Source organism: Micropterus dolomieu, linkage group LG01 (assembly GCF_021292245.1).
Source record: "Micropterus dolomieu isolate WLL.071019.BEF.003 ecotype Adirondacks linkage group LG01, ASM2129224v1, whole genome shotgun sequence".
Taxonomy (NCBI): Eukaryota; Metazoa; Chordata; class Actinopteri; order Centrarchiformes; family Centrarchidae; genus Micropterus; species Micropterus dolomieu.
This window is the reverse complement of record NC_060150.1, coordinates 39,137,038-39,159,374: the sequence shown is the minus strand read 5'-3', so window position 1 is coordinate 39,159,374 and position 22,337 is coordinate 39,137,038. Positions and strand designations below refer to the sequence as shown.

The 22,337-nt window shown below is 40.1% G+C and overlaps 2 protein-coding genes across 8 annotated transcripts in view; one reads left to right on the top strand and one right to left on the bottom strand.

The window, feature by feature from the left end:
• smchd1 (structural maintenance of chromosomes flexible hinge domain containing 1) overlaps positions 1-7,631 on the bottom strand; it is a 23,790-nt gene extending 16,159 nt beyond the window's left edge. The window contains exons 1-16 of one of the 4 annotated variants that reach the window (XM_046047959.1): positions 7,206-7,631; positions 4,657-4,732; positions 4,333-4,491; positions 4,140-4,222; positions 3,902-4,023; positions 3,642-3,756; positions 3,155-3,274; positions 2,853-3,019; positions 2,654-2,747; positions 2,349-2,559; positions 2,141-2,258; positions 1,563-1,746; positions 1,331-1,379; positions 1,141-1,214; positions 373-570; positions 162-275 (exon numbers count right to left, since the gene is read on the bottom strand). In XM_046047959.1, coding sequence (XP_045903915.1) covers positions 162-275; positions 373-570; positions 1,141-1,214; positions 1,331-1,379; positions 1,563-1,746; positions 2,141-2,258; positions 2,349-2,559; positions 2,654-2,747; positions 2,853-3,019; positions 3,155-3,274; positions 3,642-3,756; positions 3,902-4,023; positions 4,140-4,222; positions 4,333-4,491; positions 4,657-4,732; positions 7,206-7,265 — 1,944 coding nt within the window. In that variant the 5' untranslated portion in view covers positions 7,266-7,631. The remainder of the gene's footprint in view (positions 1-161; positions 276-372; positions 571-1,140; positions 1,215-1,330; positions 1,380-1,562; positions 1,747-2,140; positions 2,259-2,348; positions 2,560-2,653; positions 2,748-2,852; positions 3,020-3,154; positions 3,275-3,641; positions 3,757-3,901; positions 4,024-4,139; positions 4,223-4,332; positions 4,492-4,656; positions 4,733-7,205) is intronic. The other 3 variants (XM_046047816.1, XM_046047891.1, XM_046048029.1) reach the window with 3 other exon arrangements.
• Positions 7,415-22,337, top strand: mettl4 (methyltransferase 4, N6-adenosine). Of its 4 annotated transcripts, none has more exons than XM_046048575.1 (9): positions 7,415-7,550; positions 9,261-9,326; positions 12,725-12,851; positions 13,585-13,990; positions 14,260-14,329; positions 15,710-15,884; positions 15,980-16,086; positions 16,190-16,281; positions 20,804-22,337. In XM_046048575.1, exons 2-9 carry the CDS (start codon positions 9,319-9,321, stop codon positions 21,010-21,012), a joined length of 1,194 nt encoding a protein of 397 aa, XP_045904531.1. In that variant the 5' UTR covers positions 7,415-7,550; positions 9,261-9,318; the 3' UTR covers positions 21,013-22,337. The 4 variants fall into 4 exon arrangements, with proteins under 4 accessions (XP_045904531.1, XP_045904475.1, XP_045904616.1 ...); XM_046048660.1 differs by lacking the exon at positions 7,415-7,550 and adding an exon at positions 8,118-8,156; XM_046048519.1 differs by lacking the exon at positions 12,725-12,851 and having other exon boundaries at positions 7,478-8,156; positions 13,630-13,990.

Sequence of the window (22,337 nt, the reverse complement as noted above, 5' to 3'; positions counted from 1 at the left end):
CCCCCTCCCGCAAAGATGATTATTTGCCAGTATTCCCTTTACTAAAACCACAGACACATGATAAAGAGACAGAAAAGACGGACATGCAAAAGAAACTCCAGAGTCAGTAATACTTTAATCACTTTTTCAAAAAAATACAAATTTCGCAGTTCCTTCCTTACCAGAGCCACTTCAACCTGTCCTCCTGAGGCAAAGACATCTCTGTCAAAATCTCCATACAGCAAAAAACGAACCACGCTACCATACAGAAGGGGGTGCGTTTTCCGAGACTTCACCTGCATGAAGAAATATGTAGGCATTGCTATAGATTACATGATAATAATACACATATATGCAGGTAAAAATAAAAAAAAACATCAAATAGATGCTCACAAGTTGGCCCTTTCTGTATATTTTCCCATCCCATTCGATGGAGGAGAAGGTCGCCCAGGGCTCCTGCATCTTCTTAGTTGGCACATCTGTTCGTGTTATGGTCCCCTCGTAACCCAGGAACTTAACTTGCTTATCATACTTCGTATGACAGTTTTTTAGCCACTGTGTAAATTCCTTCTGAATGATCGTTCTTTGTTTCTGTGGACATGGACATGAAAAGTTCAGAAACACTTGGTGGTTTTTCTAGTTCTTAAATTAAACCAAACTGACTAAAGCTGCATTAAGATTAAGACTTTTGATCACTAGGAAACACAAAGACTTCAAAACAACAAAGAAGCAAATTAATTCCTAATTACATATCTACCACACAGGTACACATGTTTATAGCCTCGTGGCCAGAGCAAGTCCAATATTCATGGATGTTTTAGCTATGATTTGGCCTTCATCTGCATGCTAGGTGGATGACTTTCTTCAACATGAATTGGTCATGGCTTATTTGTGGTGGGCAGGTAGAACAGCCTGAGCTTCTCTTAAATGTCAGCAGTTATGTATGGGGAGGCTGCTGAGAGCTTTAAGACTCAACGGTACGGTCTATGTGAGCATCGAAGAACCAAAATAGGGAGCTGAAAGCTGTATAAAGCTACAGAATAACCCTTTTTTACATTGTGCAATGTAATTTGAATCAGTCTAAATATCAAAGCTGTTGCTTAATGCAGCTTTAATCAATCCAGCGTCTACCAACACGTCCTGCAAAACTTGTTTAAGCACCTGGATTGGGGAAGGATGTAGCTGCAGACTTGTACTCTTTGCCTGACCTTTGCTCCCTGTTACAGACTTGCTCACTAGGGAAATTCAACATACAAAGAACATCACTGATAGGCTTACTTATGGGCTCTACAGTGTACCACAAACAGTTACTGAATATTTCTTGTCTTCTGTTTTTGCTATACTTATGCACCTTGATCAGGCAGGGAGGTAACTTCAGAACTGTTCTTTTCCTGTGGACACTTCCAAAAATAAAATATCATCCATCCACAGCAATAAAAATAATCAGCACGCACTGCTTTATGTACTGTCTATCTTAAAAATATATATGTCCACATCTAAAATGAGTGCTGCAAAGAAAAACTCTTCGATGTGAGGCTGCAATTTGTTGTACTCATCAAAAAATTGCATTTGTATTTGACCACCTGTCCATTGGCAATGCGCGTGAAGATAGTGTCCTTGTTCTTCAGTTTCAGCTCCAGGTCCATGAAAGTGAGCTTGTTCGTGCTGACCTTGAATCTGTCGTCAGTGAAAAGAACCCCGGAAAACCGACTGTAACACTCTGCAGGCACCACTGCATCTCTACTGGGCCGGGCACACCAGTCAAACCTGTAACAAACAGACAGCATAATGTAAGAAGACCAACATAGTGTCTTTACAAAATCAAGTTAAAGTTGCTTTCTTGCCGAGAGTTAGATGAGAAGATTGATGTCACTTGTTAGATTTAAGCTAAATATGAAACTGGAGCCAGGAGTGTCATTAATTAACCATTATATCTCTTTTGTTTAAGTAAATGTAAAAACAACAATTTGTAGTTTTACAAGGAGTTGCGTGCTGTACCTATTCCTTGGCACAGTCAGTAAGTCATATTTAGCATACAGACATGAGAGTGGTTTAAAATTTCTCATCTAACTCTCAGCAAAAAGCAAACTGTTTCTTTAGAAAGAGCGAACAAAATGTTTAAACTTTTTAAACCATGACAAAAATAGTGTAAAGTATTTACTCAGACACTGTGGTGTAGGGTATGAGCCGTCCATTCCAGAAACAGTCAAATATCGACCTTTTCCCTCTTGCCTCACCGCTGATTTCGCAATCATCATCGTCATCATCATCATGGGAGGCTGGTAAACAAAGGACCAACATAAGATCCATATAGTAACCCAAACTGTCAAATATCGTAAAGCATATTAGATATTTTAGAGTTTGAATACCTTGCATAGCAGAGGGGTCTTTAGGGTAGGTCTCCTTGTCATAGAGAAAGGGATGATACCGAATGACTCCCTCCACTGTGCCGCCGTCTTGCTCGGCGTTAAACTCAAACGTGTCTGCAGCATTACTTATATACAGAGTCTGCATGTCGTCCTCAACCTCCCTAAGATTCATAACACGGGGACATCTCGGAGGCTTTTCCCGCAAGGTGATCTGATCAAAAGAGTCATATCACAATATTAGCTCACATTAAAACAGAAGAGTCGCTTTCAACAACAACTGACCCTTTTAAGACCAGCAGCCTCACCTGAATGTCAATTTTAGGGAGATGGTGGGAGTTTGTTGAGCTGCAGTTTATATCATTTCCATTGGCTCCATGAATGTAATAGTGATATATTTGACTGAAATATGGACAAAACAAATTTTTTACATAAACCAAAACAGACAGCATGGGACCTGGTCAGGCTTTGGAGTACGTATCAGATGGTGTGGGTGATTGAACTCACGCTAGCTGTCTGGTCCACTCTTCGAAATCCTGTTTGAGAAAGGTGATATGCTCCTGCAGGACTCCCGTGATGACCACAGCTGTGAAGCTTTCCTTCCCAGACTCCTCAGCGATGACGGCATGGAGGAAGCGCTCATCATCTTTATTCACATGTGAAGAGTCACCGGGCTGCAGGACAAAGATGAAATACCACACAGAGGACAGACAGCAGAGATGTTAATACAGACAGCTCCATACAAATCAGACAAATCCTGATCCCCTGTGTGAATCTACTTACAGAGGCTTTTAAAAGAGATCACTTACCTTCCTGTTTCTGATTGTCCCGGTGAAAACATCCTCTTTGTTCTGCTCTTTTCTCACAAAGTCCTCTTTTGACAGAACCAGCTCGTGGACATCTGGGGTGCCAACTGATTTACTGATCATCTAATAAACAAAAAGAAACCAATCTCTAGTTATATTTTGCTCATTTGTTTTAATGAGGCCAGTCCAGCAACGTAGCAGTGCCAAAGGGTTCTGGTAAAAAAATAAACAACAAAAAAACTAAACGCATGGATCAACACAATCTGACATGATCCAGCAAGGTATTGCACTGGCATATTAAATACATGCCAGCGGACATTGCGGGTATATTACTCTGTAACCTGAACACTGTTTACGTCACTATTCTCACAACTAAAGATCAAGGTCACGTCACTATAACTTGTTAAAGTCTTCTAAAAACCAAAAGAATACAGAGAAAAGAAGATCAGTATTCCTGTTCATGGTAATCTCTGTTACTTTATCTATTTACCCTGGTTGAGTCTCCTATGTAGAAAACAGCCTGTTTTCCTCCAACACCAAAGTAGGATATGTCACTGTTGAGACTACGAGGCACAGGCTCAGGCCGAATGTATTCCTCTTGCTCACTGTGAAGAAAAAAATAACCCAAAAAAACAAACAAACATCAAGTTGTGCTTTAATAAGTAAGTAAAAGATACAATATTGGAAGCATAACTTGGACAATCACAGCTAATCTGAAGCTAGAAAATAAAGATCGTAAACAAAACAAACCTTCCTTTCCTGGAAAATTTAGAGAGTCTGTACACTGCCCAGTTTTTCAGCTGCTTAGGGGTCATCCCGCACCCATTATCTAAAACAATCACTGCAGGCTTCCCGAGGGTTTCATCAAACAGCTGGCAAATGGAGAGAGATGTCACAATTTTACAGATTCAGACAAACAAAGTCTATTTGAACTCTCTGTGGACATGACAATAAGGCCAATGCAAAAGGAAAAGACTGCAGAACCAACCAATCGTATCTCTATTGTCCTCATTCCTGTGCTTTTAGCTGTAGCCGATAGAGAGTTGTCGATCAGCTCAGCAAGTGCGTATGCTGAAAAATAAAATAATAAACAGCTAAATGTAGCAAGTTATGAGTGAAGATATGCAACTTAATGTCTCTGTCCATCTCAAGTATACCACTTTAATCATGTAAGCACTTACGCAACGAGTTCCGGCCCTCAGTAGCGTAATACTCATACATGCCACCCTGGATCAACGTATCATAATGAGGCACAAAGTTGATGTTCTCCGTCGTCGCCACTGACAGGGCTTGGTCCTCGCGTTGCAGCAAGACCACGGTGCTGCCATCCTGAAGCTCCCCTATATTGACAAAAAAGGAGAACAACTATTTTAACTATCAGTCTTGTGTAAATAATGATAAATACCGACATATAACATAATCTGACCGTCAAGAATCTTTATTCATTGATAATTCATGGCAGCATATTGTTTACTTTTGCACCAAATAAGGACTGATTTACTCACCAAATTTGTCAAAATCCAGGACCGTCCTGTCTGTCGTGGCCAACACAAACCTTTCACGTGAACGCATTGCAAATTTCTGTAAAACCAAAATGTCAAAAGTGAGCATCAGTTGTGACTTTTGTGTCAGTTTTTCTTTTAAGATTAAACAGTCAATCATTAATTGATTAGTCAATCAACAAAAAAGTAACTGGCAACTAATTGTTTCAGTTATTTGTCAAGAAAAAATGCCAACCATTCTCTGCTTCTCCAATGTGGGGGGGTTAATAATATTTATTGAACTTCTTTGGGCTTTGGACTGTTGGGTGGGACAACGCCGTCACCTTAAGTTTTAGGACGCTCTGATCATTTTCCAGTATTTTCTGACGTTTATTAGATTTTATAATAATTGAGAAAATGATGGTCCGCTTAAACCACAGAGACCACCAGGGCTGCTTTTTTTTTCAACAACTTACTGCTGCCACAAAGAGGAAGCGGTGGTGAGCAGGAAGGTTTTCTCAGTCAGCAAACTCAATACATTTCAGTCACAGGAAACACAAAGAAGTCAGCCAGATTTATGAGAGTACAAAATAAGCCACGCCGAGTCGAGACACGATTAAAGAATGAATCATAATACCTGAAAGGTTTTTGTTCCTCCCTATGTGTGTCTCTGTTCTCTGCCCCTTAATAACTATCATAACTTCTGTCATTTCTTAGCATTTCCTGATGTTTGTGCGCCACTACTTTAAAAACTCATTACTTCCTGCATTTTGCATCTAGTGTCAGTTATTAACCGACTTATTTTCACATTCGTCCTTCGTAAAAAGTCTGGGAGGATCCAGTCACACACACGCTCGCTTATGCATTAAGTTTCAGCATCTTTCTAATTTCCTCTCAAACCAGATGTTTCCTGTTCGTTAGTTTAACCATTTAATCTGTCTCTTTAGCAAAACCTGAATATGTTGTTCATTATGTCTTATTCATATGTTGTTCTGTATTATGTTTGCCCAAACGATATCATTAATGGTTAACATATACAGAGAGCATGCTTTTGGTCACTCCAGCGGTGTTAGCTGACTCTTAAATAAAATAAAATGGTCGACAGTCTGTAAGAGCAGGAAGAGAAAGAAACAGGGAAATGTTTAGCAAATAAAATGTTCCACACAGTCAGAGCTCGAAGAGAAAGAAACAGGCAAATGATGGGGGCGGTAACAGAGAATTTATCAGGGAAGAAAAAGGAGTGAGCTTGTCCCAGGGTTTAGAGTCAGATGCCTGCCCCCCAATGTCCATTTAAGAAATTAATTTTAGAAATTAAATTAAAGACAGCTTTACTCAAATCTAACTCAACCATGTCATGAAAGGGTGTCATGTCATAAGGCTACATATCAAAAGACAATGGTAGGCTTTTTACCATGACACCATACAATCACTATACAACAGGACTGAAAATCTAACTGGCTCTCAACAGCACAATTTTCCTGTTACTACGACGGTGATCCGAGGGATTTAATTACAAATGTCCTCATATGCTGTCTCTGTAGGATAGGGAGTGGCATGCAAAAGGACGCATAATTACAGATTGAATGAAGGGATGACTATACCTGTGAGTACAGCCTTTAAAAATCTGTATCTGTATTAATACACCTACAGTAGCAAGCAAATTCATGTGCTCTGTTCTTTCTAGGAGAATGGAACATAAAACGAATGTCAAATTAGTATCAGAATAAGGCATTACAGGGTTCTTTGTTCTAATTGCATAATCACCTCCACACCGTTGTATTTCTAACAATTTTTAATGTCACTCAAGGTATAAGATGCTGAGAGTACTAGAACAAATATGTATGGGTACAGTATGTCAGGCCTTAGGTTGGTACTTCTGTGGCCACCAAATAAGAAAAATCTCACCCCTTTTGATCATTACACCTGTCAACCAAAATTCAGTCTTATTTGTACTTCAGTTTCTTTATATTAGATTTTAAACATTTACAGTCTAAGTATAAAAACTTTTGGAGGCAGGATTTACTGCAGGTCTGCTGCATTAGACTGCTTTATATAAATCTGAGGTAAATCAATATGTTGCATATCACTGCACATATAGCCATATTGCATAGTCTTCATTATTCTTTTGTATTTTGTTTATTTTGTCAATTTTATATTTATAGAAAGACAAATCCTCTCCCCCAGCAATATGTTTGCAGAACACAAATCTGGAGTCATGCAAGTTGAATAACAGTCACATTGTCTTTTCTTTAACACTCTTTTCTTTAAATTATTCTATTATGACTTGCACATCTGTTTATTACATATTTTTACATTTATTTATGTCAACCGTATGTCTGTCTGGCACCAAATCACCGTAGTGCAAATTCCTGCGAACTACTTAAAATAAAGCTAAGATATTTCTGATTCCGATTTAGTTTTGAGAGTAACGTTACAACTGAGTGCAGAGGGAGTGGAAGAAGGTGCAAGAGTACATAACGTTGCAGTCCGGCATGGAAAAGATAATATGCTGAAGCGTCTTTACCGCCCTCGTTGACGACCTTTTGCCTCAAACCAAAGTAAAGTAAGCTAACATTGCCTGTTGCAGAACATGAAGAAAGTCGTTGAAGTCCAGACCACTTGTTTCCAGCCATTTTCCAGTAGTCTCCTTATTATCGCAGCGGCGGTCGAAAACACAGATCCTCCTGCGGACTCTTCCCTCCTCAGTGGAGGATGCGGAGCGATGCTGCTTAGACATCTTCTCAACAACAGCTAACAGTACTTAGCTTGCTAGCTAAACTACATGCAGCCTACATTGAAGTTCGTCCCTACGCAACGTTGACGTGTCACATGTCCGGACGTTGACAGACTCCCGTGTCGTCTCCCAGTCTCAGCCTTTACATTACTCGCGTCCTCCTCGTCGGGTCTGCTTGAAATCTGTAGGTACTTGTTTCCGTCTCTAATTTCTAACAGAATACGTTCGCGTAGCTGTGTTTTCACGGAAGCTCTTTAGGGGCGGCGTTGTTTTTTATCCCACCAACATTTTCGACAACACTGCCTCTGATTGGCTAACACTCGTCGCCTCCGTTGGTTCGGTTGGTCAAGGTTAGGGACGTCATACGCCATCTTGACATGATAATTGTTTGTTGTACTTGAGTGGTAGTCGAATTTTCCTGTATCGTTTTCAGGGAAATGCAATTTTTTTGAACATATGGACGCTGTTGGGTGTGGTATGGCCTGCTACTCTGGATCTGTACCGAGCTAGACTGAACATGTGATCGCTTTAACGTCTGCTAAACAAACCACGTTTCACGATGTCCGTGGTGGGGCAGAACACCCAGGGCTGGGTTTTGGATGCATGCTCACTCACTGATCAAAGCTATTCGCGTTGCATCCGACTTAAGGATAATCAAAAATCACTTGTCACGTGTCGTTTTAAGCGGCAGTGTTTTCAGATTTTACAAAGCCATTATAGTGTGAGTGCCAGTGCAGCTGTGGATGGAGCAAACACGGATATGGTGCAGAAACCCGACAAACCATCAAAGGTAAAACCAAAGGCTGCTGCTGCCAGGGGCTCTTTACAGCAGCAACTGCTGGTACTATGGCTGTATTCAGCTGTACCCAGAAGTTGATCCTCTAAGCAAAAACTTTCATTCACGACTGCAGTGGGTCTAGGGAGATGGTCACCTGGGCCCAGTTGTCACTTTTATTTGAAGACACAGAAAATGCGCAATAATACAACACAAACACTTTCCTTTTTCAATTTCAAAAACAAACTAAATATACATTATTCTCAAATACACTGTGAATATTTTGAGCATGTGTTGTGAATCATAAAAAGGCTAAATGTCCAGTAGTAAAGAACGAGTTCCTTTTCATTTGGAAAGAAACCAGTTTTTAGCTTTTAGGAGGCAGATCTGAGAATGAGGGACTGGCTGAACCTGCAACAAGGGCTGCAATTGTCAGAAACTACTTGGCAGATTGGGGAGGACTATGAAAGTTCTGATTTAGTAAGAGATTGCAAGCGTAACCCTGTGGTGGAAGACATTTTCCAGGACCCTGAAACTAAAGCAGCTAAATGGAATTTAGCCATTATTATCATTATTATTATGTTATTATTTATATCAGTGCTTTACCAAGGTGACATGTCAAAATATCTTCAGTGAAATGGCCTATTATAGAACTCTCACATGAACAGGATACATTTAATTTCTTTCAAAATATAACAGATCTTAAAATGCAAATTACAAAGGTTACTTGACAGACATGTAGAGATTAAACCAAGTCCTAGTTTATATTGATTTATTTATAAGGCAAAACTTCAGCCTCAATTTAAACCACTCAGCTTAATGCCATATGAATACATTAACATTAGTTAGTGCAGCTGGCTCACCAAACTCAAATCAGTGGAGCATAAACCTGAAATCCTTCCTTAATACATACCCAATGTGCTTCTTTTCTGACTGTGAATATCTTGTAACATCTTGTCTTTTCTGGTTAAAATAGTGCTAATTTTAATATTGCAGTATTATCATTCCAAGATTTTTATTTTCCAGTAAATTAAAGCATAAAGCTATGAAGTTAGCATGTGGTACCTGAATTTTTGTTCTTGCTTACCATTCATCGTTCAATATCAATTTGACTTTCAGAAAAGGAAACGAAAACACAGTGAACTCAACCAGGGAGAAGTAGATTCACAGGCCTTCCATGAGAAGGTAGGTTGAATCTCATTCTGGACGTTTTAGCTGCATATATCATGTATGGAAAGAGATTTGTCCTGGCAAAGATTGTATTAAACAACTAAAAATGTAATGTGTCACAGAGGGAACAACTTGATTTAGGAATATCAAACTTTAAGTTGCAGTTAAATGTCCTGATTCCTGAATTACCAGTTCCATTTCATATTCATTTAAATCCAGATCCATAAACAAAGGCATGCAGTCAGCTAGCATCAGTGGTGGAAGAACTGCTCAGTTTTTTAGCTTAAGTAAAAGTAGAAATACCTTTGTAGAAATAATCTGTTTCAAGTGAAAGTCCTGCATTCAAAGTTTTATTTAAAGGGGGGCTCCACCGATTTTACTGTTTGTGCAGGTCTTGGGGAGTAGCCTTCTACTGCGTGTATGAAAAAGCCTTTTGTGGCTCCAGAGTGAGCTGTGTGAAGTTTGATAAATTGCCTCATTTGATGTGTCTTGAGTTGGCGCTGGTTGGCGCTGAAGACTACAAGTCAGAAAATGAAAAAAATCCAGGCCTGTGGTCGGCCAATTAGGAAACCTCGTTAGTGTGGCTGCTGTGGAACGAGGTTAGCGCTCCCCCTTCCCCTGAGTTTTGGGAAGGTGGTAAAAAGGTTAAGATAAGATAAGATGTTTATTAATCTCCCGTAGGGGAAAGTGAAGTTAGCAGAGCAGCACAGAGGAATGTAAAAAGAAGAAAGAAATACAATAAAAGTAAAATCAGGTAACATTCTACATAGATGTATAAATATATAAACACTATATACAATCAAATACAATAAGAATTATGTAAAATTAGTACCTATAATTAGTTTCAAGCCCTAAATGTCCTCAGTTACCGTCGTCTTTACTGAGTGACATCAACTATAATCTAAAACCATTACTGGCTAATGTTAAATACGGTATATATTGTTATACTGTAGAGAATAATGCAGTTAAACTGTAACCCACTCTCCCTTAAACAGCAGTCATGTTCTGAAATCTATAGCATAACCCAATTTATATTTCTATTCCATTCATTAATAAAAAAAGTCTAAAACAACATGTTACTGCTTAGATAACATTTATATTTGATTGTACTCTGCATTGGATAACAGAAACATTCACGACTTTTCTTGTTTTGATATTAGATTTATATTGTATAATGGCCATCAGCCATCCTGCACTCTAAATATCAGTATCACCCAATAAAAAACCCATATCGGTCAACCACTGCTGTGGAGTTAGAAAAAAGTGAGGTTATCAGACCTCTGTAGCCTGCTCCTCATATATGCTTGCAGCTAGTGGCTCAAGACTACATTGGCTGCTGCATGCACCCAAATCTCCTAATTGTCAGAGGTTGAGTTGCATTGTGGGTAATGTAGGTGTCAGGATTTAACATAGGAAGAATGTGTGGAATAAGAAAGACGATTCTTCTGATTTCTCTGCATCAGTTTCTATCCCTTTCTCTTAACTGTCAAGGCTTTTACTTTATTTTGTATGTCATAGCACTTTGTAAACTCTGCTTTTAAACATGCTATTTAAATAAAGTACCTAAGCTTCCTCAAGAAGTAGCATCTGCTCTTTCCCTTCCAATCCAGTCCATTGTTAAGGTGAACACACAAATGCTACATTCAGGTAGATGATGGCATCCTCTACACCCACCTCAGGGCGGTAGGCAATCTGCACTGGGTCTAGGGAGGTGGTCACCTAAGGTCTGAAATGAGCCAAGACCAGTCTCTCGAGGACTTTCATTATGTGGGATGTTAATGCCACCGGTGTATAATCTTTAAGGGGCAGATGAAGATGACTTCTTTGGTACCGGAACAAGGCAGGCTGTCTTCCACAGCACTGGAACTTTCTCTAGGTTTAGGTTAAGATTGAAGAGGTGGTGTAGAATCCTGTATAGCTGGTCTACATTGTCCTGTTAGACTCTGGTGCTGATACCATCTGGCAGTCTGTATTATAGTAATGTAATGCTTAATTTATCTTGTAATCTTTTAAGCATGAGGAGTTTCTTTCATTCTGGCTCAAGTCCATTATTGAGTTCTACGGTCTATGATATGGGACAGTCCTGACACCATCCCCCATGACTCCATTCATCAGCTACAGCCCACCAGCTTTTCCTCCCCCACTTCAGCAGGGACCTAGGCCTCTCCACAACTCATTTTAGAGGCCACCTTCTCCCCTACCACAACAATGACACTCTCTGTTCTGAGCGGTCAACAGGATGAACCCCCACAAAGCAGCCAAAAACAGACTCGGTCTCTCAATCCACTCTGAACTGCACTGACTGGGATGTTTTCAGGACTGCTACGAATAGTCTGGATGAGTTTACTGATGCTGTGACGCCTACCTCAGTTTCTGTGACGACAGCTTTATACCAAAACGCACCAGCGTGAGTTAAAACAATGACAAACCCTGGTTTACAGCCAAACTCAGACAGCTTAGGATGGAAAAGGAGGAGACATATAGGAGTGGCGACAGGTATGGGTGCAGGGCGTTAAAGTACAGGTTTAGCAAGGAGGTGCGAGAAGCTTATCGACTGTACTCAGAGAGGCTTGGACCAGTTCTCTGCAAACAATGGCACATCTGTTTGGAGGTCCCCCACTCCATCAATGACTTTCGCATGGCAAATGAGCTGAACCAATTTTACTGCATTTTGACAGTCAATCAGACACCGTCCCCTGTGACTCCTCCACAGCTTCAGCCCCAGTCCACCCCACCCCCCCAGCCCTACTCAGAGTTGGCCAGCTCCACCCCCTCGCCCCCATCAATCTCAGCTGTATTTCATGTATTGTGCTAATTAGCTCATTTTAGCATGCTAATATGGTCGCCATTATACCTGACAATTGCAACCTGATTGCAACCAAAGGTTCAGTCACTGCTCACCGACGCAGAAACCCCACAAAGCAGCTGAGCCATCCACCCTGAAGCACTGTGCTGATCAGCCTCCAACATCATCCCTGGACTTAACGACTACAGACCCGTTGCCCTGACCTCTGTGGTAATGAAGTCTTTTGAACGCCTTGTGTTGACCCACCTTAAATCCATCACAGACCCACTCCTGGACCCCCGGCAGATCGCCTACAGAGCCAACTGGTCTGTAGATGATGCAGTAAACATGGCCCTTCACTACATCCTCCAGCACCTGGACTCCCCAGGAACCTATGCCAGGGTCCTGTTTGTGGATTTCAGCTCTGCTTTCAACACCATCATCCCGGCCCTGCTGCAAGACAAGCTCTCCCAGCTGAACGTGCCTGACTCCACCTGCAGGTGGATCACAGACTTCCTGATGGACAGGAAGAAGCACGTGAAGAAGGGAAAACATGTCTCTGATCCCAAACCATCAGCACCGGTTCCCCTCAAGGCTGTGTTCTTCTTTTCTCCGTGTCCGCCTACAGGTGGGAGATTGACCATCTGGTGACCTGTTGCAGCCAAAACAGTCTGGAGCTCAATGCTCTGAAGACAGTGGAGATGGTCGTGGACTTCAGAAAGAGCTGGGACGTTTCATCCGCTCCACAAAAGAAGGTGATTGGCTGCAGGCTCTCATCCCTCCAGGACCTGTACGCCTCCAGGACTCGAGTTGAGCAGGAAAGATTATAGCTGACCCCTTCCATCCTGGACACAAACTTCCCATCTAAATCTGGCCTCATCATACTAATACTAAGATTTTTTCACATTCCTGCACAAACTTATTAATTATATTATATATATTAAATTTATAATTTCTGATTTTTGTAGTAATTTGTTAATCTTTTTTTTTATTTTCTTACTATGTTTATTGTTGTACCAAAATACCAAAGCCAATCTCTGTGTATGTATGTGAAAACCCATTTGGCAATAAATTTGATTAGTAGTAGCATCATAATAAGTACCAAAGGGAAAAGTAGACATTGTGCAGATTGACCTATATCAGAATAATATATTATTTGATTATAATTATTGATGCATCCATGTGCATTGCAGCTGGTAAAGATGGGGCTAATGTTAACTACTTTTATATACTGCTGGGTAGCTTATCCATAACAATGCATCATAATTTGTTAGTTATATTTAGTTTTAATAATCTGAATTTACAAGTAGTAACTATAGCTGTCAAATAAATACAATATATGTCTGTAGAAGTTTAAAGTAGCAGAGTAGTAGCAGAGTAGTACTCTACGCTACTTTCCGCCACTGATGAGCATCCGTTTTATTTCATGCATTTCAAAAACAGTCTCTGCCAGCACAAATCTCAAGCCATTATATATTTTCAATTTAGCACACCATCCAGACTAAATCATCTCTGCAATGTGTGCTGATGCAGATCAGATCTGTCATCCTGGAGGGAACCAAATCCCTGGTGGATTCTGTCAGATCCCTCGGATATCTAAACGGAGTGACAGACTCAGCGAAGGAGCCTCTTCCCTCTCAGGAGTGCAGCCTCGTCGCTCTTTGTGAAATGGCTAAAGAGCTTCCTCTAGTGGATGATGAGGAACAGGACAAGTGTGTCCAGTTACTTGTTGCTGAAGATGGCTGTACATCACATGTCGACTTGTTCTCCCGGGTAACAGAGAACAGGGCGGACTGGGCTACAGTGGTTACACTGATGGGAGAGGAATATGTAATACCACCACACACAGCTTTTCTGCTTTCTGATTTCACAAGAATACAGCCCCTTGTCCACTGTAAGTACAATGCTGGGAACTGAAAAAGGTGTTTTCAGGCCATCTGGAATATATGATGATGCCTTACAACTGTAGTCACTGCATGATTGTGGTTACTTCTTTTGCATAAAAGATAAAAGCTGAAAATTCTTTAGAATAAAATGGTCATTATGTCATAAATATGACCACCTTCCCTGAATTAATCACTGTAAATAATTCCCGTATGACTGTGTATAGTAGTTGATTTCCAGCCTGACATTGTTTGCTAAAGCTGAGTGTTTCTCACACAGATGGAAGGAGGTTTGACTTAATAGTTATGGATCCACCGTGGGAAAACAAGTCTGTGAAAAGGAGTCGCAGGTAATTTGGCATTCAAGCATTTTCGAAGGTGTAACCAGAAAATAAGATCAGATAAGATTAGATTTTATTTATCTACAGGGATGGAATTTACAGCACAAGGAGGAGAAAACAGATAAAGGAACTAATGAAAATAAGATAAGGAATTCAAAAGCTACATAAATTATTATAATGCCTTACACTAGTTACTCCCAACCCTTTTGTCTCATTACACCTTCAAATGAAGCAATGTCTACTTGAGATATATTTATAGGTCATGAAGCAAAGAGTGATTTTCCATCTCAGCTTGTCTTATTAGAAAGATTTTGAGGCCTGAAGAGTTCAAAATATCCAGTGTTTTACAAGAGGAAAAAAAAAAGACAAACAGTCTAAGGCTACGTTAGCGGCTCCGTGAGACTTTCCTTCAGCACAGTTGTGCAGTGAGCTAAATGCTAATATCAACATGCTAACATGCTTACATGCCAAGGTTCATTGTGTAATATTAAGGAGGATCCATAGATCAAATGCAATATAATATACATAACTATGTTTTGAGTGGTGTATAAAGACCTTACATAATGAAACGTTATGTTTTTATTACCTTAAGAATGAGCCATTTCTATCTACATACATCGCAGGTCCATTTACACGGAAGTCGCCATGTTGCTCCATGTTCCTGCAGTAGCCCAAATGGACAAACGGCTCTACAGAGCGTTTGAATATGTTCAAAGAAGAAAAAGTAGTATTAGTTAACTGGTTTAGAAGTAGTTTAGAAGTAAGAAACGAAGTGAAATTTGGACTAATAAATGACCACACGTAATATTTAGCACAGCCGACAGTGTGTCGGCCACCGTAGGATCTCCTGCGTGCTTGGAAAGGCAGGGTTGAACATTGACTGAACCTTTGGTTGCAATCAGGTTGCAATTTGCAGCCCTCACCACTAGATGCCATTAAACGTACACACTGAGCCTTTAAGCAGGTATAATGGCAACCATATTAGCATGCTAAAATGAGCTAATTAGCACTATACATGAAATACAGCTGAGGTTGATGGGGGCATCATTAGTCTTGTAAGTAAGTATCAGAAACCAAAGTGTTGGGCAAATTAAAATTTTGACCTGATGATGGTGCTACGTGAAAAAAGTTCATATAGTGCTTTTAGTTGAAGGCACTGGGCAGCCCTGACCCCCGGGTTGGGAACCATTGAAATATATCCAAGATAAGTAAATGTGTGCAAATATACACATGCAAAAAACATTAGTAGTAGTAGTTCAATAATGCACTTACTGGTACTTATATAAGTTCTTTTATGAATCATACTAAAAAAGAGAATGGTATCTCTTTTGGTAATGGTATGATTGCATTTGCACATAATAACTTTTTAAATCTATTTTCTCAATGAAGATACAGTTCTTTGCCTTCAACCCAGCTGAAACGGCTCCCTATACCCCTACTGGCGTCTCCGAACTGTTTAGTGGTCACCTGGGTCACAAACCGACCTAGCCACCTGCGTTTTGTGCGTGATGAGCTGTATCCACACTGGGGAGTAGAAGTTGTTGCTGAATGGTTCTGGGTCAAGGTACAGACATCTTGAATAGATTCAGCTCTCAATCATGGGAATCTGACCCATTGGTGTGATTACAGATGTTTTAAGGGCTTGTTCTTTTCCACCAGGTCACCACATCTGGACAGTTTGTGTTTCCTCTGGATTCACGTCATAAGAAGCCATATGAAGTGTTGGTGCTGGGCCGATATCGTTCCTCTGTAAATAACTCCTCAAGGTGACTCCTGTTTGTGTCAATTTTCATTATTTTTTTGCTGTAACCCTTAAATTGAATGTATCCAAATTATATTTATACTCAGACTTGTCTTAACCACTTTCAGCTCTTCAGAGACGTCAGAGGTTCCTGTGGAGGACCAGCGTTTGATTGTCAGCATCCCATCAGCTCTTCACTCTCAGAAGCCCCCACTCTCAGGTAAATATTGTACACGTTTTTCTGAATGGAAAAACTTCTTGGTAAATCTAAGAAGTACAGTACAGTTATGTGTTTTAGTATGCCACCAGAGGGCAATGCTGCAACATCAGTGATTGTTATCTTGCTCTACAGCTTCAATGATAAACTCTAAATCCTACTGCACTCTGTTATAACATATGCACAAGCAAAGGTACTAAGTCAGAGTCAGTTATTTAGGTTTGCATTGAAATTCTGATTTTATGCTGGAAGACACCATAAAATTATGACTACAGTGTGTTTTTGTATGACCAATGAACACTCAATCAAGTGATGACTTTATGAGAAATATCACACTCTTAAACTGCTTAACTTTTTTTTTCCAATGCAGAAAGTTAAAATTTTCTTTTGAGAATGCTACCGCTGGTTGCATTGCACCATTGGATGCCCATTTTGGAGGGGAGAAAACAGCTCAAACACAACATGCAGGTTCTCTATTATATTCAAAATAACTGGAGGACTCTGAGGAATCCTCAACCCAAGGTTTGATTTGTTAGAGTGGGACTTTTGCTCCTCAGTTTTGATCAAATTACACCTATCTGCACAGGTTGTCGTGCGGCAAGACTCGACTCCAACATGGAGTCTGCTCCATAGAAACAATGTAAAACCTTGATATATACAATGAATGAATATACAGGGACTGAATAAGGGAGGCTTGACGTCATTTCCGTCCGTCTCAGGGGGTATGTGATTTATTGTGCAGTATGAAGAGCAAAACACCAGTTTTTGCTGGTGCCCTTTCAGAGGCAGAGAAAGGGCTCCACCTCATGGTAGTGGCTGGATATTGAAATACATTGATGGAAATCATAATGATGCCATTTTGGAGCTGTGATACCATAGAGATTAAGTAGATTAGGGGACAGATTGTGTTCAGTCTGCTTGTGTGATTCAAAGCCCTTCAAAAGGTTTAATCAGAACTGGTTTGTTTATTCCAGCTACTTTATTCGTTGCTCTTGAGGGTTTTTCATAGCTTGTAATGCACGCAGCATTATTATTTTGATGTACACAGCTGTACAAGACATAGAGTCTAAACTGCACTAATAATTAATTACAAATTATTATAGAATAAATACTTTTTTTGCAGTACTTTCTTTTGCATTTTAAATACATATAGAACTTATATGTGAACAACAAAATGCCCAGCATCTCTAACTATGGTGTGCCTCAGTTGTTTCAAGTCTTTACTATTCGTTACAATGCCCCTTTTTGTATTTCTGCATGAGGTGAGAAAGCGCTGTTGGCGGTGGGTGTGGCTCAAATCTGTGAGTGTAAAAATTGTAAATTCCAGAGTGTCGTGAAATATTAGCAGGAATAGACCCAACTCTTGCACAGACACCATTAAAAGCATAACAGTTTATTTATTCAGCTATTTGAGATGATAATTTAACACCTCCAGGCTTTAAGGATGAATTACTTTCTCTCTTGTTCACTCCTGCAAAAGATTATGCAACTGCTAGAAATTTACTTTATGTCCCAAGACATTTGACATTAAGTACTGCTACTACTACTAGTAGTACTATTACTCTCATCCCTGTAATTCTGCTACACTTTGTTTATGTCGAGCACGTCAGGTCTGCTAAAGCCAGTGGGCAGCCTAGGTGGTGTAAAGCCACAACTCCTCGAACCTGCAGTGCCAAGAAACCCTGACCCACTTCTGTTCCCCTCTCAGCTGTGGTTCCTATCACTGACATTCTTCGTTGCTATGGAGAGATAGGGGACACTATTACTCTACAAATACAACACATCCCTGCCAGATGGTCAAGCTGCAGGAGAAAAAAAAAGTGTTTGCACTTCTCTGAATGACGAGACGTGTGGTTTTTATTAATTAGGGCCTCCTACATGAAATTGTGAAAAATGAATTGGCTTCCCAACTTGGTATTATAATTAGTGGTTAAATGGCTGCTCCTAATATTTTCTCAGGAAGAGCCACACTGCCAATTGTGTGGGTTGCCTTTACTATTGATTGGGGAATTGATCTGTGACAGTGATATATGCACCAATATCTTTTATTGGCAGCTGCGATATTTAGCAACTGTTACATTTTAATTGATCACTTTTATTTAAAAACAATAAAATCAATCATTATTCAGATTTATATCAAGCTGTTCGTGCAAAACTTTTTTAGCGTTTTTTAACGTTTTTTAGCTCTGTGACACTGTAGTAGTATCACTTTGGTCCAGTTGGGTGAGGAGCATCAATGCCTCTAGGGGCTACCTGATTTGAAGTCTCGATATTGACAAACATTTATGGATCCTAAAGGAGGAGGAAGATGTAATTGGTACTTCCCTGTGTGGAATTTTTAAAAACGTTCTTTAGAAATGTTGAGGTTCTGAAACAACTAAGCAGAAGGATGCTAAATTATTTTTAGGATTGAGTACTTGGATCTTCTTTTTCAGAAATAACCTCAGAAAGTTCCTGTGTTTTCTAAACCACTTGGGGGCAGCGCAGCAAGCTGTAAACAGAACACTGACACATTATCACCTTCTAAAATTGCCACAACGAACATGTTAGCATATTGGTTTAGTCCAGTATTCACTTTTCTTTTAGCTCTGCTTTGTTCTCCACCAGCTCCTCAGGAAAATATCTGGCTAGCTTCATACTGGTAGATATTCATCTTATTTAATTGGCAATTAATGTAATGGAGTTTGGTATGCTAAAATGTATGAATAGAAACAGATTAAAAATATCTGTTAATCAGCACAATAGGGGAAATAGGGGATTTTGGGGTGATAAAAAGTCCATTTAGATGTATGTAAATTATGATAAAGATCGAACCTGTGGAACTTCACGTGTGTCCTGTGCATCAAATTCATTGGTTGAAGACTTTCTAAAAAAATAGTTGCTGTACTGTAATTGAAGTAATGGGGCAGTCCAGTACAAAATAATTAGTTTCCTCTTAGTCGGTTAATCCTGGGTCAGTTCTAGAGAGTATACGAGGAGTCTGCCAGGTAAAATATCTAAAACTGCATAAGTTACTTGTCAAGAGAGTAGTTAAGTAACACCTTCCTTGTCTTTAGGCCTCTCTCAGTTTCATATGCTGTCCCATTTCAGAGTAAAGAGAATAATTAGACCTTTTATTCTCTGTTCAACTCTCAGAGCTGAGTCACCGGTTGGGGTTGAATTAGTCAGAGGGCTGCATGTTTGGCCTTTCCACTCTGTGACTCTCTGACGTGCAAAGAAAGAGAAAAAGGGAGGCGGGACACCACATTGTGCAGGTTGGATCGGTTTGGGGATCAGACTTTTGAGCTCATTAACTCACTGAGTGTTGGCTGAGGTGAGTGTCAGGGTGGTTTGAGCATGCCCAAGAGCAGACAGAGCCGCACCAGGGCAGAGGAAGTGAAACGTATCTGTCAGGTGTGCCGCTCCTGGAATATCATCACTTATAGACTCAAGGTCACTGCCAGTCTTCACATAGAAAAAATCTGTGTTGTGGTGTGAAGGAGCTGGGCAGTTGCCAGTGCTGTCCTCTGCTTATTACCAAAATGGATGCAGTGCAGTAATCTTAAAACCTGACAGCATTAAAAATGTATAAAACCTAATTTTTTTGTGTCCAATGTTTTAGTAGTTTTTTTTTTTTTACACATTTAATGCCATTGTCTGACATACTAAAGCATATTCTGTATATTAAATTTGTGAACATTAGTATAGCAGAGAATGACATCACCCCCCCCCCCCCCCCCCCCCCCCCCCCGTGTGTTGTTATCTGAGCTGTTCTGTTGTTGTTTGTTTTGGTAGCTGGTTTGCCCCGTGTGCATGTTCATGTATATGAGTCCCTCGCTGTGAAACTGTTGGCTTTGACAAGAGCGATGTAACGGCTGTTTCTTTTCTCATCTTAAGCGGTGAATTGAGGATTTATTTTGTTGGAGCAGTGGAAAGACTAACCAAGACAGTTTTGGAGTTTTATTTTGTTTCTGTCCAGTTTGAATGAAGTGTGTTTTACAATGATCTGCAAGGTAAAATTACTGTTTTTTGCAATGTAGTCTGGTAGGTAGTGTAGGTTTGTTTTGTTCTGAGATGCTGGTGCCAGTGAATGTCACTTATAGCTCCTTTACACAAAATTGTGTGGAAGGAAAAATATAGTTGTACCTTTACTCTTTGAAAGATACAGTATATGTCTATTGAACTGTGACCATGTTAACGGCCCAGCTGGGGGTGGGTCTGTTGTATTTGTTACAACGCCCAGCCGTGATGTTGCATGCTACTGTAGTGCCATGCTATATCACTGCTGCATGGGGTGTAGACATTCTGTCATACAACATACTGTCACCACTAGTTGGCAGGGCAAGCTAGATTTATGATGAGACTGGGTGCAGTTACTCTTTAAAGTATGTGTCTCCAGCTATACAGTGTCTACTATTATGTATTTAGAGTGTACTAAGGTGTGTGAGTGCACCGTGACATCTCTGTTACAGGTGTGAAAATCATATCAGTAATGCAAAAAGTGGGTTAATGATCATTCCTCTTCCTCCTTACATTCTTTCTATAGAGGTGTTGAAGCCCTACGTCGGAGCTGAAGCCAAGAGCTTGGAGCTGTTTGCCAGGAGTCTTCAACCCGGGTGGACCAGCTGGGGCAATGAAGTGCTCAAATTTCAGCACACAAGCTATTTCACTTTAATGACGACGGATGATCGAGCAGACGTTCCTGAAGAGGAGGCCACAGAAGTGGCTCCCCTCCCCCCACTGTCCCACCACTGAGGACTAAAGACTGACCTTCAACACTTGTCTCATCAGTATTTCGGTGTGTTCTTAATGAAGATTCAACGCCCAAATATTTTGATACCAGTTCCTTTTGATCTTTACTTCTCATGCATGTGGGACCTTTGATTTCTTTTTATAGGTCTGGGTACATTTTTAAGGTAGCGATTCACAGGAGTGATGATGCATTTGAAGAGATGAAAGTGCATTTCTGTGCAGCTGTGTTTTTAAACTGCAATCTGATAAACAACACTCAAGGTTTTATTTTTTTAATCTTTGGCACAATATGTAAGACTCAGGGATGATCAAAGTATTTATTTGTTACTAATGTTATGCTGTTTTGAGCTGGAATTTTTGAAATGTTTCCCAATCGTAATGAAAGAAACAGTTTCATACTGAAACCATTTGGTTTGCTTCTATCTGTCCTTTAACAGAACTTTTATTTAAAGGTGTTTCACTTGAACAACACACTGCTGTGTCCTCCACCCTGCCTTTGTACTGTTAAGGGCATCCAGTTCTACCCTTACATAATTTGTCTGTGAATTTTCCTTGTTTCCACTGAAAGATGCACCCTTCCTCGAGTCACACTTCTAACTCTCAGCATAGCCATTAATCTAGCTTTTCCTAATGAGTGTGTGGTCTCCAGAGAGAGTAGAGGTGGTGTGGGATGAGCAGGGCTGTCTTTAAGGCAGATGAGAATAAGTTATGGCCACCGCAGCGCAGTACACATCACAGCTAATGAAGCCAGCAGGATTATTTACACATTAACATGTCATGATCTCTGTCTCTCTCTGACACACAGACCTAACATACCAGTATCTATTTCTCCTTTATCTGCCCCAACTACAGTTAGGAATAGAAGCACATAAATACTTGAGGAAATGTTGAGGAATATTTGAGTACAATATTCAATCCCCCCTACATAGGTGAACTTGCAGAAGGATTACTACTGTTTTGCTAAGTAGCCTACAGTAGTGTTTTTCCATAGCTTTCAGACATACCTTCATCAGCAGATGGAGTTCAGTCAGTTGCCACGGAGAAGGTGTAGATGTTACCACAGCTCATTAACAAATGGAGGATTATTTTGTCATCTTTTACCACTTAAGCTCAAGTTGTGTGTCTTCAAGGCCTTAAAAACAAGTGGAAGGCATTTCTGACTTCATGAAACATCAGCAATCGAAATAATTTATGTCAGAAGCCTGCTGTGTTTACATCAGTCTTCTCTTCTTGACTATGTTCCAACTGTTACATGCCAGCTGTTGATATAACCTACTGTACTTTGATCTGTAAGCAGCAAATAATAAATAAATAATTGATTGTGTGAA